We start from the raw sequence: 18256 nt of genomic DNA on the forward strand, positions 1-18256 counted from the left end.
TTCATGTCTCATGCCTCAAGAAGGCCGTTGGCCAGCAGATTGTTCATTCAGAGGGTTTGCCCCCGCTTGATGAGGAGGGTAAACTTATTTTGGTGTCGGATGAGATGATTGAAACCAGGGAAAAGAAGTTGCGTAATAGGACTGTCAAAGAATATCTGGTTCATTGGAAAGACTTACCATATGAGGACGCCACCTGGGAAGGTGAGTCTATTTTGCAGCACCAAGCATTGAGATTGCTTGATGGCAAGCAATCCTGGGAAGGGAGGACTATCATGTCCTTTTATCTGCACTAGTGTTATGGCGCCAGGTTAATCTATCTCCACATTGGGATAGATTAACGACATTAGCTATTAGGATGCTTACCAGTCACATTGAAATTTTTATTTTAAGTACATCAGTTATTATATTTAAGTACATCAGTTATTATATTTTAAGTACATCGAAATTGTTGTTTTATCCCACATCTCTTATTTCAACGTCTTCCCCTCACTTCGAGGTTATAAATAAGAGACCTTGCCTTGGGATTTACACACAGAGGAAGTTTATGAACTCAAAATATTCAGAACTCTGGTTGCTTGGATGTGACTGAGTGAACTCAAAGACGAAAACCCTTGAGAAGATTTGGAGCTGGACGTAGTCCCAGTCTTCATATGAATTTCTTCTGCTTATCAGTTGGAATCAATAGGTGGTTGAAGTTTGGACAAATGAAAGGAATGAGGGAGTTATTTAGGAAACGAGTGCTAACACTCCAAACGCCTTGAAACAATGAGTTGACAGTTTGAGAAAGGATACTCAACAAGCATTCAAATTGATTCTGTAAGTCTTTCATTATTTGCTTTGACTTTGGCATTGCTAGCCAATATCAGCTATAGCCCACTCGGCAGGAGGTCACCTTATATTTTTGAAAGAATACACGTTTGAAGCATAGTTACAGGCTAGTGCATTGGTCACATTGGTAATAGAGATTCCCTGGGTTTAACGGTATTTGCAGTCATCCTCGAATACTCTCCCACGCCGGCATCTAACATTGGGTCACAACATTGTGAAGACATTATCTCTATTGCGGGCAGTATTCTCTAGCACCACATCAAGGAAGAACAAGTTGGGAGGTGAGTCAACAGCCTATATAGTGATCTTGAAGAGTTGGAAAACGTAGCTCTGTTGCAAGTTGGGTCATTGAAAGTGCTGCAATAAACCGGTGTCATTGACTGTCATTGATTGAAGAACAAAACATTTTGTGGTATTAATATATGAAATAGTGAGACCATCTTGTTTCGGTTCCAAGCATTTCTGGTTACATTGCAAGTGTTTGACGAAATTCCCATTAGTTTGGTGTTCTATTATTGTTTCGTTTTGGTCAAAGAATACTACATAGTCTACTGCTATATCCTCGTAGGCTATAGTTGATTGTTAAGGGATGTTTGGGGTTGGAATGTAGAATACTTCTCTTAATTGAATGCAACCTTAGCCAACACATCTCCAAGTCGCATTTTGAACTTTTTTGGTGGGGAACATCTAAAAGTTCCATGGCCCAGGATTGGCGGCATGTGCACCCATTTGGCAGCCATGTCATGAGATTCTTCCTAAGTAACTACAGTTGTAACTCCCCTAGCAGACAAGTGCATGTTGAGCTTTTGTAACTCCCATTTCCTTCAACTAGAGGGGGTGATTGAATGAGTTGAAAGGAGCACCCAAGGAAGGAAGAACACACGATTCAGGTAAATGATTTTTGTGAAACACTCTCTAGAAGGACGAACATCCTTTTTGTAATAGCGATATTTAGACAGAACCTTGAATGCATTGCTTGTGGTTTCACTACATCATATTGATTAGAGTGAGTGCATTTGTATGGTTACATGTTAAAACAAATCGATGCTTCACATTGTGTGTGACAGGCTTATACAATGCTACTATAGTGATAATTGCATTCCATTGCAGGGACCAGGCGATAAAGCACGGGTTGAGTGTAATGTCCCCATTCTTGTCAGCATCAAAGTTTTGGAGATTAGCCTATTATTGTGATCATCATAGGCTAATTATTGTGGATAGAGGTTTTTCTGAGGCAGTGGCTTGGCTTGGGAGGGTCTTGTCTTCTCCACAATTTAGTAAGTTATAGGTTAGTCTTTGTTTGGCTCATATTGGACTTTGTTTGGGCTTAGTTTTGTGTATTTACTATTTGTGGTAAGTCAGGTGTTGATTGAGATGAACCCCCTCTAGTTTTGGAAAGTGCATTTGGTCACATGGAGAAATAATAGGCATGACCCCTAATTTAGATGGCATATTTAAATGATAAGTATTTTGAAAGTTATTATATTTTTAGTGGCCAAATTATTATTAATTCATTAAATGTCTTATTATAAAGTTTTTATTTAACTTAAGTTGAGGGTTGAGTTATCATTGGAAGGGGACATTTATTTAATTAGTGATAAGCCAAGTATTAAATACAAAAGGGCAAGGAATTGTTATTGATTTAAAAGAATCTAATGGAAGCTTCTAATTAATGTTGTGTTGGTGAAGCTTCCTGAGTGAAGTTTCGTTTGGGAAACAAGTGGTTTTTGGAGATTATAAATATGGGTTCATTGTGAAAGGAGAGGCATCCGATTATTTTATTCTCTTATTTTTCTTTGTCATCTTTGTGATGTTTTCCTGAAGTTCTCATTTTCTGTGCCCTTGCTGAGGTATAAGGGTTTGAGTTGTGGAAATTGTTTGAGATATTGGATTGCAAATTATCGCCGAGGTATAATAATTTGCCTGTAGCTTCGCTACTGTGATAATCTGTAACTGAGAAGTAATAAATGCTGAGAAGTTTGACTGGAATTTAGAAGATTTCTTTGCTGCAATTTGGTTGAGGAAGATTACTGTGCAAATTTGGCTGCCATCAACCTTCCTGTAGCAGCAATTGGACATCATTTGCAAGTGGAGGGCATCCTTTAAGGGCTGCGATCTTTCAATTAGGGCCTGTGATCATAATTGGAGGACTGGTGTTACTTTTTGAGGGCCTGATTTGCATTTCTACAGGTCTGTAGTTAAATCTCATTTCCTGCATTGGAAAGTTGAGGCCTGCATTGACTTATTAGGGGCCTGTTTACTTCTGGAAGAGGCCAGAAATTTTTACCAGCTCCTGCAATCCTGTTGGAATCCCACTTGCATTTTCCTATAGGCTGGTGCTCCATTCCAAGGCAGAAAAGATACATTTGGTATGCCTGCGTACAACTACAGAGCCCTGCAATCTGCATTTTGGTGTGATTATTGAAGCTGCTGTGAACCACGTGAGGTGGGGAGTTGAGCTAAGGTGATACCTTGCTGCATTCAAACTCCAGAAATCGCCCCATTCAGGTTCCCATTAGTTGGAAACACTTGCAATCTATTTACTATCATAATATATTTGAGCATATTGGACTTGAATGTTGTTATCTTGCAGCACTGTCATTCCATACAAAATAAATATATTTGATTGGCCTGGAGATTCAAGAGACAGAAATTCATTGTTATTTCATTAGCATTACAGTAGCAATAAGCTCGCTTCCCAAGTGTTTGACAAAATGTCAAACAATCAAATAATTTAGAAATTTAGTTTTTGACAGAGCAAGAGCCGGTTTGGGGTTATTACATTGAGGTGGAGATAGATCCTCTATAGAACTCACAGCAAGAGTGTCTCTCACTCACTGGTGTTGCCATAATGTGGGTTCTTTCATGTCATATTGGCATTATCATTCCTCTATTTGGTGTCCAATGGCGATATAGCTGCGACTGGTAGTGGTCTCGGTAGCATTGCAGCAAACCATTCTCGTGAAGAGCAGACGTCCCAGGTTTCCCAATCTTTACACAAGCTTGAGTGTTCTTGGATGCATTTTAATGTCAAACTGTGTGCACATTTCAGTTGATTATTGTGTTTAAAGTGGAAAATGTTGTAAGGGAATCATAATCCGATAACAGTCTGGAGAATACAAAAAACAGTTGGAATTCATTTTTGGTGAACATTAATGTGTCTATGAAAGCTCTATTGTTTGCTTTGGATTATCTTAAAAAACCAGTAAAACCTGTGCGATTACTTTGCATTTAGCAACAATAGTATAGGTTTTGCGAATGGGGTTGCAAGCTTTGGGTTTAACCATGGAGGAAACTCTGTAGTTAAGTGCGCTCAGGCTGGGGTAGTAATGGGACAGGTGACCTCCCGGGAAGTCCCGGTGCTTCACACCTGTGAGCATCACCTAGATCCAATGAGTGCTAAGTGTTCCATTTATTCTCATGAGAGATGGATTCATGTTGAATCACTACTCATGAAACATGGGTAAATCAGTTTGACTCAAAATCACATAGTTAGATCTTGATAACAATATCACAATTTGACTTGCTGTGGAAATTATCTCCTGCTTATCAATTGATGAGCTTAAGGGGCTTTCTAATGAATGGTTCATAAGGCACAACACTTGGTGAAGGTTTTGCAAATGGGGTTGCAAGCTTTGGGTTTAACCATGGAGAAAACTCCGTAGTTAAGCGCGCTTAGGCTGGAGTAGTACTGGGATGGGTGACCTCTCGGGAAGTCCTGGTGCTTCACCCCTATGAGCATTACCTAGATCCAATGAGTGCTAACTGTTCCTTTTATTCTCATGAGAGATGGATTCATGTAGAATCACTACTAATGAAACATGGGTCAATGAGTTTGACTCAAAATCACACAGTTAAATCCTGATAGCAATATCACAATTTGACTTGCTGTGGAAATTATCTCCTACTTATCAACAATAGTATACCCTTTTGTTTGTCTGATAGAAATTGTGCCATTCCAACCAAGAAAATTCTTAGTATTATCTCAGTAAGTAGGGAGTTTCATGTTAAGTCTCGATTTTGATCAAAATAAGTAGGGAATTTCATTATAAGTGCAGATTTTGATCAAAATATAAAGGGAAATTCATCGTAAGTCTGGATTTTGATGAAAATATGAAGGGAAGTTCATCACAAGTCCAGATTTTGTGCATCTTTATAAAGGAAAATTGATTTTCCTTAGGATTTCGACCATTTTAAGTGTGGAAAATCAATTTTTATAAGGATTTTAAGGCCCTTATGCATGTAATATGTTTTTAAATGGAATTTTGGAGTAATTGACTAGCCAAGATTTAAATAGAATTTAGGTTTTTACGTTCAACCCATGATAACTTGACCCTGGAAAACTTCAATTTTAATGTTTCCACTTAAGATCACAACTTGACCACTTGATTTCACTGTTACCCCACAGTCTTTTAAGGCATTAAACTGCCAAACTTAATGCCAAAATCTATCTAGCCTAACAACTACAAGCAAAAAGAGGGGGTCCCCATTTGCAATGGGGCAATGGTGTGAAGACCACAAACAATTCCCAAATGTAGAAAGTGCATAAAATATTTAACTACCTTTTGTATGCTTGGAATACAAGGTTTCAAGCATGGTATCACTAATGAAAGTGGGAGTCCTCTCTACTTGCTTGTGGAATGCTCTCAACCACTAATTTATGAACAAAAATGGGCTTGGTAAGTAATAGTGTTCTTTCCTTGCCAAAAATCCTATGGTCATGAAAAATCTAAATTTCAGATGAAAAATTTCCTTCAGCAATGTGGTTGCTACCATATCCAAATTCTTTCCCTGGTGTTTGAGAAGAAGAAAATTGACTTTTGTGTTCTTGTAGGTCTTTTATAAGCTGCACAGCACAGTGAATCCACTGGCCTATTTGATATGACAGATTCAAGAGTATGGCATAAGTTAAGGAAAATCTTAGAGTATGGCTAGGTGAACCATTCATCTTTATCAGCGACGGGTTGATGTCTCATGAAATATGGGTCAGTGAGTTCGATCCAAAACTATGCAGTTGATCCTGATAAAACATCATAATTTGATACACTGCAAATATTATAGAGATTTTTCTCACAGAAAAAAATGGAATCAACTTGGTTTCTTTACAGAGATGAAAAAAATACATTCTCACTTGGGAAAGGAAGATTCAATTCTTGCAAGTATGACTACCTCTAAAGGGCAATGCCTAGCATGGGATTGGTATCTAACACTATTTATTCACAAATTCAACCCCATTCATGTCACTATTAGCAGACTGATGCTTATCAATATACAGCAAGGTTATTGGTTGTTAGCTGACTCTGTTATAGTATTGATATTTCTATTGTTTCATGTTCTTAGGAGAATACACTGTAATCTATGTATTTTAAATTGCAATGCGTATTTTAAAGATATGTGCTTTTCTTGTCATATTTTTTGTTTCTAAGATCTCTTTGTTTCGTAAATATATGAGTTTATATTGACATTTTCTGTTCAGAGGTTGCTGGTGGAGTTCATGTGCAGTGTATTTGTTGCTTCCTGGACGGGGGTGGTTAAGTACCATGGACCTCGACCTAGTGTCCGCCCAAGGCAGGTAAATGTAGTCCTAGTCATGTGCTGCACACATTCCCCTTGACGTGTTTGGATTTTTATTTTCTTTATTATAGTATCTCATGCTTCATAAATAATGTAACTGTGATTCGTGAATAACACCTATGCTCTATGTCAGGTGTTTGTAGCAAACCACACTTCGATGATTGACTTTATAATCTTAGAGCAAATGACAGCTTTTGCTGTGATTATGCAGAAGCACCCTGGGTGGGTTGGTAAGGTTCTTTGAAACTGGAGAGATTGCAAATGAGATGAATAGTAGCTGCTGTTCTGTGCTATGAACAAATTGTTGTAGATAACATTATTTGTTGTGATTAAAACTATTTCTGGTACATGGGATCTTAAAATCATATTCTGGGAACAGGCCTTTTACAGAGCACCATATTGGAGAGCTTGGGATGTATTTGGTTTAATCGCACAGAAGCTAAAGATCGTTTAATTGTTGCTGAAAAGTAAGTAGTATTGCATATTATTAATCCGAATAAACTGTTTTCAACGATTTCAACATCAAAAATTTATTTTAATTAGAACTTCAAACAAGTTCTAGGTGGTGCATCAGTTCCCACTTATCATGCTATGCAGGATAAAGGAGCACATAGAAGGTCCTGACAACAATCCACTTCTCATTTTTCCTGAGGGTACTTGTGTTAATAATCAATACACGGTTATGTTTAAAAAGGTAACTCACTTTTCTGTTTATTTGTTTATTCTGATTTTCACATTTTGCCACTATTTTCACCAAAGCTGAGAAGGCAGTTTTCATTTGCAAATGGAGCTTTTATTAGAAAGTCATCTGATAATGAGAGTTTTGAATATGATGGTCTACTCTTGTTTTCTGTTCTACCCTTTGGTGTTTAGGAGGCATTCAATCCCACATAATTGGCTTTTTAGCTCAAATAGGCACACAACTACTTATTTTTGGTAACCTGGTTTTTTTTACTGTGTTTTTATTTGATGTTTCTTTGGACTTAATGTTTCATTGGATGCCAGTATTTGTTTTTTAAGTAAATCAGGAAGCTTCTTCAACCCGAAGTTATTTAGTTCCTAAGGGTGCACCATCCTAGGAGAAATGCATGGTTGACATGGAGAAAGCACTATCAAGCATTGAATTACCTTAAATAAGATGCCACGTCCGAGGGGTTCCCATTCCGCGAAGATTTGTCTTACACCTTGGCTCATCTCCCCTCTTGCTTAAAGAGTCTCATGCATGAGAAGCATGCCTTATAGGGCTTGAACCTAGGTCATTATTATGATAATCACTCTACTCTATTGCTAGACCATGGTTAATGAAGCAAAAAAGGACAATAGTGTTGATAAAACATGTAATAGCTCATTTTTGAAATGAGATTATTCTAATTATAGATTATATATATTATAAAATTATAATGATAAAAGAATGTACTATTGAAGGACCACTGACATATAAGAGACATACAAGCAATTGTCGCTCTTGAGGGAACATGGAAGAATGAGCAAAGGAGAAGGATATTATTGGGTAAAAAATCCTATATATTTGTCACTTCTTGTGGTGTATGCATCAATATTCTAACAGGCTAAGGTTGAAATCCCTCTAGGACTAACACTAGAAAGGGAAAATCCTTAATTTCTCTTGTCAAAATAGTGGACAAAGCCACACTAACTTGGGAAGAAATTAGAAACATTTCAGAGACATTTATACGAAGGATACAACTGCAGATAAGAGAAATTAGAGCATAGAATAAAAGATAAGTTCTATATTCTCACAGGTATACTACAAGATTGAATTCCAAATTACATAATCAAAATCATAACTTTTAGGGCAAGTTTATATTTATATTTAATTCTGCAATCATTATTGTGAGTTGGGGTTTATTTATTCAACGATATAGAAGGCATTTTAAAAAAGGGACCTTACAAATTTTATCAGAGCTGTGATCTTGCTTGCCAATAGGATAAAGCTAATATGTTGGATGCATTCCAATCACAAAGATTTGAATGTCTACAGGGAAGATATAGATGAAAGGTACTATAGATGCCCATTAGCATACTTTTCAGCCAAGACTTACAAAAAGAAGAGAAAATAGATTTTGTTCAAGAATTATTGATGAAAATACAAAAGGACAAGTAAGACACAAATTTGAGGCCCATAAAGTTTTTGATCAATATCAAAGATTGCCAAATGATTCAAACCTAATGTTCACTTTGATGTGCTCTTGGAGGCGCTTGGGTACCATTATCTCGACAAAAGATGCCTATATGAACACATAATGAAGAGGTGATCAAGGTACATATGACTAAAAATAATCAATTTTAATAGGAGAAATGAAGTCTCTATTAGAATTATGAGGAGTTGGTAAGTTCAAGGAATAAGGGTCAAAACTATATCCACAAGAAAATGAATATACCAATGAGCAAGGACAAGATGAACCTAAAAGAAAGTTGAATGTAATGAGTCTTCGTTGAGAAAATATTCTAATAATGACACGTGTCACTAAAATATCAATGAATGCCACATGGCAAGTCATTGATTGATTTTTAGAAGAGCATTGAGTATGAATATTCATTTGAGTAGGACATTTCAGTTAACCCTACTGAAAGTTTGGGGTCACAAAAATGAAAGCGTCGAGGATACCTAAAAGCAATCTGTTTTTGGGCAAATGAAGAAGTAAACACATTAGACCCATAAGCTAAAGAAAAGGTTTTAGCAGTTACTATTGTTAGTTCTGAGTATGCTAGAAGTGTCGAATAAACAACAAACAATAAGCAATCTTGGAATGCTAACACTAATTGATGATAAAAGATGAAGGATTTTAAAAGATTTTTTTTAATAATTAGGCCAATATGAATTGTCTAAACAAGAAACTGATTTCCAATCTGATGGTAGGAATAATTTTTAGTTTTTCTATGAGGTTGAAGATAATCCAATTTTTGAAAAGGGTCCATGGAAGTTTTTTTAGTGGGATAACCCATCTTTTGAAGTAAAGACAGATCCATATCTTGTTTCACTTTCCAAAGCTTGCAATGATATTAGAGTAGTGATTCAAAATGTGATCGGCAAAATGGTTCTTCATAAGGAAAGGGCCTCAAGAAAGTAAGAAAATGTAGGGACAACAATTAGTAAAGTTGGGTATGGCTCAAGAAGATTTTCTTTGCAATATAAATCATCAAATAAAATTGTTTGAAGACAAGAAAAACAGTTCAATAGGATTAGGCTTTAGCAATAGATAGACATTTAACAAAATATCTTAAATTATTAGAGATATCTGAATTGAGATCTAGCATCTCCTACAAAGACTGAGAAATGATAATTGATTGTTGTATCAAACAAAGGAGATAAGGTAAGAAAAAATTATTAATGTCCAACGAGAGACCACAAAGGGTCTGTTGGTTCCCAAAACCACAAATTAGAATCTTATGAGCCTTGCCAATCTCAGTGCTGGGATATCCAATCGGTTATGGCCAACTTGACATGACTGATCAACGTGACCCAAATACTTTGCATTTCTGGCTTTGTAGGACAAAGGTGGGTACACCTATTTCTAAGCCAACTCCTCCACCCTTACAGTTTTTATAGCAGATTGTTTAATCTTAGATGCAATAAAGTTCTCCTTTAAATGGCAAGGTATGAAGAGCCCTATTGTGCCAAGACAATCGTTGTTGCAGAGAACACTATTGTGCCAAATCTGAATGAAATCCAAGAGAGTATTCACAGGTTTCAGGTTTTCATGGTGCACGATGGAGAGTGTAAAGTGCTTTCAGGCACCGTAATAAACTTTTCATTGCTTTCTAGCATTTTAGATATGCATTTTGTTTTCAACTTTGACAAATTATATGTAAACCATAAAACTGCAATTACATATGTAATGGCACATGCAAAGTAAAACTTTGCAGTTATATATCTTGCTACATGTAATCACATTATGGAGGACTATAATGTTGAATAAGTCACCCTCAGTAGTTAGTTTTCCATGTTTTTCTCATAGCCACTCTCCCCTAAATAGAAGGAGGCTCATTGTAGATTTCAATCTTTATGGATTGCAAGAACACTCTGGTGAAATTTTACAAGTTCAGACTTTGCTTTAATTTGTGCAAGTTGATTCTTGAGTGAACAGAAAGCGCGTAATTTCAATCTTTGAGTTGAGAAGACTTGTGGAATTCATTGTGCTAAGAGATTTGAATGTGATTTTGTATAGACTTTGTGCTATAATTCTCCATTTGAGTTAGCTAAAAGCGAATGAATAGATTTTGAGTTGTGGTACTTAGTGATTCTAGAAGTAGAAAAGAAGTTTCATTCATTCAAGTCTTTGTGCTAATCATATTGCCACTTCATAGTTTAAAACCTTTTTAGGATAGTGGATAAGTCTATAAGCTTATATATAATCTATAGACAACTAGTATGCTTAAAAGTTAATCTTTCGGTTAATTTTGCGTTTATTAGTATTATTGCTCCAACTAGTACTTAGAGGTGAAATTGTAAAAGGTCATCAATTTGTATGTAATATCCCTTGCCCAAATTGACTGATTTTGGCTCAAGGAATATTGTCAAACACTTGTATGCTACCTTTCTCTTTTCTGACTTTTTTGTGTTTCAGATTGTTTGATATAGTTTAAATAATGCTAAGAAATTTAGAATGTTCGCAAGTGATATTTACAATACCTCTTACAATGAACTAATATGCAAGTGCAGTTCTTTTTGGTATTTTCAATGCATATACATGAAAACTAGATATGAAATGCATACCTACAGCCAACTGACATTTTGACAAACAATTGGCATACAACTATTATGCTGATCATATATACTATTAGATGGACATTTCGTCAAACAAATGGTATGCGACATATATCTTCTTTATTGAATTCATTCCCATGTACAATGTTGCTATGAATTTGCCAAGACTAATTGGCTTACAATAATGACTACATCAATGCCAAATCTCATTCTGAGTTATCACTTACAATAGTAAAATTATATGGCTAAGATTACAATGCTAACTACTAATAGTTGCAAGAGGAACCTGATAATAGTGATGCTCAAGGATGGAGATGAAAGTTGCAATTGGAATCAAGCACAAATATTGTAGCGTGTCACTGTTCATGCATACTGTAGCAGCAAGGAAAAAAACGATTACTAATGGCTGCCAATGATGAATCTTCAGGTCTGCACTCGATAGTCCTTCAATATTCTTCAAACCCTTCGGTTATTCCTTAACTTTAAGCACAAATAGAACTCCAAAATGAAGCTCTCTTGAATGCCAAATTTAGTGGATATTTCAACACCTCAAATGGTTGCAACACTGAAGAATTGACGCTCTCCAATGATTAACTGAAATCAGAAACCCTTACCTTCTTCTCCCAAGTTCATATCAAATGCAACTGACAATAATTGGATAAATAGAAAAGAACCTCTCAAATTAATTTATTCTTTCCTTGTGGGTGCTCACTTACTTTTCTCCCCAGTGTGGGATAAAATATATTCTTATATTTGTACTTTATAATATTAAAGTGAGTTTATTATTATAAGTTACTTTATAACTTTATAATAACATAAAAATATTTAAATAAATCACTTAAGTCACTTGAATTTTAATATCTCTTCAAATACTTGTCTGATTGCCATGCCGTCTGAAATAGGAAGCTCTCATAATTCTCCATGTGACCAAATACATTTTCTAAAAATAGAAAGGGTCCATCTCTATTACTCCTGACTTATTATACATAGTATGGCAAATGGAGTCCAAATGATATCGAACGAAGGCCAAACCCATAAACCCGTGAATATTGGAGATGAATCAATCTTCCGAAGGCCCTCTAACCATCCTTATTAGCCTACGAGGGTCCAATAATAGGCTAAAGCATAGCTAAACTAAAGTATCTAGCTAGAAGGGGACATTACATTGTAGAGTACGTTCTTATGAAAGTGAGGTCCTTACTGAAGAAAGAGGAAGTGATATGTGGAACACCCAATTTTAGTTAAGATTATTAGTTTTCCGCAATCCATAAGAATAATCAATAATGTCTCTGGTATTGATTGTGTAAATTTTTTTTAATCAACGTTTCCGATCACACTTTGTGATCCATCATCAGGACAATAGCTACAAAAAGCTCAAGAAGATATAAGATGTTTTTGAGCTTTTTGTAGTTACATCTTACATCTTCTTGAGCTTTTTGCAGTTGTCCTGATGATGGATCACAAAGTGTTATCCGAAACACTAATTAATTTTTTTTAACACAATCAATACCAAAAATATTATTGATACTCAATTTTAGATTAAAATTGAGTTTCTTGTTAAGTTCTAGTTGAGTTAATAGCAATAAGAAGGCTGCCTCCCCTAAGTTGAGAGGAGAGATTATTTCTAAACTCTATGTCTAAACATCCCATTTGTACATAGTGTGTGTACGACTACTGGCAAAATATTTAGCTAACACCTCGTTGAAACGAAATTTGTCATATGGACAAACCACAATAGCTTGAGATATTTCTTGGAGTAGAAAGTTTGAGGTAACAAAACAAAAGTGAGTGAGCCAAATACAAGTATTTGATTTTGATATTGAGAATGTAGAGGGCAAAAATCATTGGTAGTCGATGCCTTGCCAAGAAGACCTTACATATGTTCTTTATCTTAGATTTCAACCAATTGGAAGGAACTTTGTTGGTTGAATACTCAAAGCATACATTTTTGTGCAAACTGATAGATGGTCAAGTATAGGATGACAAATATAAGGTGGTTGACAACATCAATTACTACAAGGGTAGTAAATATTTGGTACCCAAATCCAATATGGAGGAAAGAATTCTAAAAGAAATACATGACCCACATTTGGTCAGATGCATAGGATACTTGAAGACCTAAAGACAAATCCGAGAAGGTTCTCTTGGAAGGGCCTTAAGAATGACATACTGCAGTACATGCGAGAATGCTCCACCTGCCAATAGAACAAATCCAACCACACCTTATCGGCTAGATTGCTTCAGCCATTACTAGTCCTTGATAAAAAATGAGACATCTCGATGGACTTCATTAGAGGGCTTCCCAAAGTGCAAGGGAGGGATCACATCTTTGTTAGGGTGGATCATTTGACCAAATATTCCCATTTCTTTGCCATCTCCACCAAATGCCAGGCAATTCAAGTGGATGAGTTGTTCTTTCGTAAGGTATTTTGCTTGCATAGCCTTCTTCTGAATATAGTGAGTGACAGAGATAGCTGCTTTCTTAGCACCTTTTGGATGAAGTTGTTTTGGTTGGTAGGAACAGAGTTGTCGCCAAGCATGAGTTACCACCCATAGACAGATGGCGAAATAGAGATTATAATCAAATGACTAGAGAGTGATCTCAAGAGCTACGTTCCAACATAGTGAAAGGCATGGGTCCATTGGTTACACTTGGGAGAACATTGTTACAACACCACCTACGACATGTTGATATGTATGACACCATTTAAAGCGTTGTATGGTTACGAGCCTTCGTCATTTGTGGTTATGACATTGGGTGGTAGTCGCACATCGAGGGCCAAGGACTGGTTACAAGAGAGTCTGAATATCTCGAGATCTCTCAAGGAACCTGTAGAGGGCTTAGAACCAGCAGAAGATATATACTGGCCAACACAAGATTGAGCATAGTTCTGAGGTAGGCAATCTGGTATATTTCTGATTTCAACCTTATAGATAATCCTCCCTGAATACATGTGGTAAGAAGGTGAATCCACACTTCTATGGACCTTACAGAGTAGTTCAAAAGGTGGGTGAATGCAATGCCTCTTTTCTTGAATAGAATTTAATAATTAATAAAATAAATAAAATGACAAATACATAGATAATAATAGATTATAATATGATTTATTAATAAAAAGATTTAATATAATAACCAATAAAATATGACACAGTAATATATATTGATATAATAATATAATTTAGTAAAATAACATAGCAAAATATTATTATCTTAATATAAATAACAATGATTCAAAATCTATTAATTAATATGATTTGTTAAAATATAATTGTGTTTTATAATGTAGTATAAATATAGTTAAACAATAATATAAAATAACTAGTATCAAAGGGGCCAATATCATAGTCGTGACCTTCCAAAGGGATATTGTCAGCGATTTATATAAGAAGTTGCACAACGACCATAAAAAGATGAGAAGGGGATGATAGAGGAATAAGGATAGATTTGGAAAAGAAAATACTAGTTAGTGTCCTATCATTTAATAGTATTAGACATAGATGGACTATTGTTAGAGTACTCTCCAAGTTTTCTGGCTTGGTGACTTGCAGATTTTTTGGCAAGAATTTGTTTAGTACTTATTGAGTTTTTGATAAAAACTTGGTTGCAGTTTTATAACAATAGTTAAAGGCAAAAAACAACCCAAATCAGTTTCACTTCTCATTTCTTCACTTGTATTTTGCTGAGAGGGGAAAAGTCTTCCAAACAATTGCAAATTGATTTTGATGAATTCAAAGCAGACTTGAGGCAGGTTTGAAACACATTTGCAGTAGGTTTGGAGTGGAGTTTTTGAAGAGGATGACATCAATGATTTGAAGAGGCAGGCTATGGAGGAAGGTGTGGATTTGGTTTCACGTTGAATGACATTGAGTTGAATGCGCAGTCACTGCTAGTGCCAGGAGAAGCTAGAGGCAAAGCTATATCTAGGATTGAGGAGAAGCCACAAACAAAGTTAGACATACCGAGCAAGAAGGCAATCATGGCCAGTGCAGACTTCTAAGATTAGACCCTCTAATTTTTCCTTTCCCTTAGTTTTTTTAGAACTGAGAAGAGAAAGATGTATTTACTTTTAGTTTTACATAAATTATTTACTATTATGCTTCTAGGCATGAGTCTTCCTAACTAAGTTTGTTTGTTTTGTGTTCTCATCTATTGATTGATTGGATGTATCTTCTCAATTGAATTTTGCAAAAAAATGCATTTCTAATTAAATTTAAGCAATTTTTTAAGTTTTGCCAAGTTTTCCTCAAATTTAGTTTTCAGACCCTGGCGAGGTTTCCAACAATGATATTAGATATAAGGAAGAAGCAGTCACACCAGCTCTCATAACATAATTGCAAGAAATTTTCAGAATATTGCCATGGATTGAGATCCAAATATTGTGTCGTGTTGTGACCACGAAGTCACAAACAAAATATTCCATATTGTGGAGATGAGGGATTTGGACAGGCCAATTAGCAAACAATTGAAGAAACAACATCCAATCAGCAAACACAGCAGTTACGCTGTTTTTATTACCTTTAGCAATTGCCATAACGAGATAGTCTAATCAGAAATTAAGATTCTTATCTCCTACAGTAGCACCTATACAAACAGAAGACATAAATATAATCACGGGAAAAGGAGGAAGATGGTATGCAATAGAGTCAGCATAGAGATCACTACATCGGTAGTCTAAGGAGTAGAACACAGTCTGCACCAAAAAAAATCTAATAAACTAAAGAAGAAAAATGCAGAATATAAGAAATCAATCAAATCATCTCATACATGAAGTAGCTATATCAATAAGAACCATGGTTAAATTCATTTCAATCAGCACTATGTATCTGATGCCAAACATTCCTTCAAACATTGTCAAATGTATACAATATTGCTTTAGTCGATGTTAACTCGTGGTGAATAGAGGCAACCATGATTTTTGACTTCAAATTAAGAGATAAAAGGATATCAAGTGATCCAAAACTAGAGGAATTAACTATAGACCAACTTCAATCCCTCATGCTGCTCTAAGTGGACTCTACACAGCAGATTCAAGCGTGCATCACATTGGATATATGAAGCAGATGTAGACGATAACTTGGAAGGAATATAAAATCGATATGCATAAAAAACAAATTATATATATCTGAGCCATCAAACTATAAATCATGTATATTTTCCATCATATAAAGGAAGCATGCATGAAAAGGGTAAATGAAAAAGGATGAAATTGTTACCTTCATTTGTACAACAAGATAGGGAAATTATAAGGGACGACATGACCAAATCATGGATATTAGTAGTATATTGGCATTGAGAAAAAGACGGAACCAAATAAATAAATAAATAAATAAATATATATATATATATATATATATATATATATATATATATATATATATATAATATCATATATGTGTTTGTATAAGGGTTGGCAAAGCTTGGTGCCGATACATTCTGAAGGAAATATTCATAGAATTGTGAGATACATAGTAACTGCTAATCACAATGTTTTTCCATGAGAGAAGTCTTTAATTGGGAACACTTATTTCATCTCCAAAAATTTGGAATTTATAAGATTTGGGAAAAGGAAAAATTCAAGGAGCGGGATTTCTTTCTGGAGAAGCACTTCTGCAGCGACTAGGACATTTTTAGTTGAGAAAAAACCGATCATTGCATGGAGGTCGTAATTGTTTGGCAAATATGTGTTTGAGCAGCTAATCTATAGCGTAAGGCTCAACTGAAGTATTTGCTGACACTGAGAATTCATGCTTGAGAAGTGTCGTGAAGCATTGGATGGGCATATTTCTCTGCTAGAGCTAGTTATTATAGTAGAAGTGTGTAAATTATTGTTCGGCAAATAGAACTAAATTTGTGGAAACATAAGGAATAAGAGTTTGCCAAGATTGATTGCTACAACAGACAACTTAAGCACAAATTGAAACACTTAGCTGGAAGGTGAATTGGCGATGAAAAAGAAAAGAGCTTACAAGAGCAGTAAGAATTTGAAGAAAACACTGCTGAAGCTATGATTTTGTGAATCAAATGGGCTGTTGTTGACAAGATCGGCTCTGAGGATTGACAGTTGAATATCCGTTACAAATATCGCTTCCAAGAGGGAATGATTATAAATGTGTAACACATTTGGCATAGTAGAATTTGTAAGGAATTTTGCAATTTTTCTGTTGCAGGGAAGATAGTTGGTGAGCCGTTCGCTTGATAAAGTCTAGAAATTGTCAATTCTATGCATGCTGCCAAATCGAATGAACAATACCAGTTGGCAAGGCTTAATTTATTGGCATGAGTAAATAAGTTGGAAATCTAATCGATTGAACATTAGGAGTATATTATTGGATGAAGGAATTAGTTAGAGGGATTCAAATGTTTAAAATTGAAGCTATCATTCGAAAAATAAAATTACAATATTTTTGAAGTTGATTAGTGTTGGTGCGAAGCCTTATTCCACAATATCGAATATTATGTTTGAATCCTAAGAATTAATATTTCACAGTACTATAGCTGGGAGAAATAGAATCAATTTAAAGACGACACCCAAAATTGAATCTTAATATTTCACACACATATTCATCCTTGTACATATACAGATTAACAAATTGTCTTATCTTTGTGATAAGTAATTTGAAGTTGAAGGCCGTTATATTTCTCCTCTATCACTCCAAAGACAATTGGAATACTGGAACCCAAATTTTTATAAAATCTATTCATTGGAAATATACATGTGTAGCAACAGAAGTGAAGAATAATCTCTCTATAATTTTGGGCCGAGCTTCCTATAGACACAGGGTATTGTAATGCATGCTCTAGGTCTTGCAAAGGATGCATACAAAGTTTTGAATAGATACCAATGAATTTTAATGTTTTGCTTGTTAATTGCGACAATTCTAGTTTCACACAAATCCCCCATATATTTCAATAAATCGAAAAATGTGTACTTGCCGACTTTAGCAAATGGCTTCCTTGTTGTGATAAAGTTCTGGCATCAGTTAGAGTTATACACGCAACTACCTGAAGTTCAAACACATCGCCTCACCTAGGAGGAAACTCAATGATCGAGAGATGTTGTTTGTGTGATAATAGTAGGCAAAGCATTTGTAATACTACAAGCTTATAATAGTCATCCTTTCTGGAGG

General features: G+C 35.4%; 1 protein-coding gene across 5 annotated transcripts in view; it reads left to right on the forward strand.

Moving 5' to 3' along the window:
* Nucleotides 1–18256, forward strand: part of LOC149529872 (glycerol-3-phosphate acyltransferase 9-like) — a 245933-nt gene that overhangs the window by 110994 nt on the left and 116683 nt on the right. For all 5 annotated transcript variants that reach the window (XM_089808658.1, XM_089808657.1, XM_089808660.1 and 2 more), the window contains exons 6-9: nucleotides 6305–6400; nucleotides 6536–6632; nucleotides 6782–6869; nucleotides 7000–7096. In XM_089808658.1, coding sequence (XP_089664784.1) covers nucleotides 6305–6400; nucleotides 6536–6632; nucleotides 6782–6869; nucleotides 7000–7096 — 378 coding nt within the window. The remainder of the gene's footprint in view (nucleotides 1–6304; nucleotides 6401–6535; nucleotides 6633–6781; nucleotides 6870–6999; nucleotides 7097–18256) is intronic.

The sequence above is a fragment of the Cupressus sempervirens genome, chromosome 11, assembly GCF_028749045.1.
Source record: "Cupressus sempervirens isolate cs-2001-9-10 chromosome 11, ASM2874904v1, whole genome shotgun sequence".
In the NCBI taxonomy this organism is placed as follows: domain Eukaryota; kingdom Viridiplantae; phylum Streptophyta; class Pinopsida; order Cupressales; family Cupressaceae; genus Cupressus; species Cupressus sempervirens.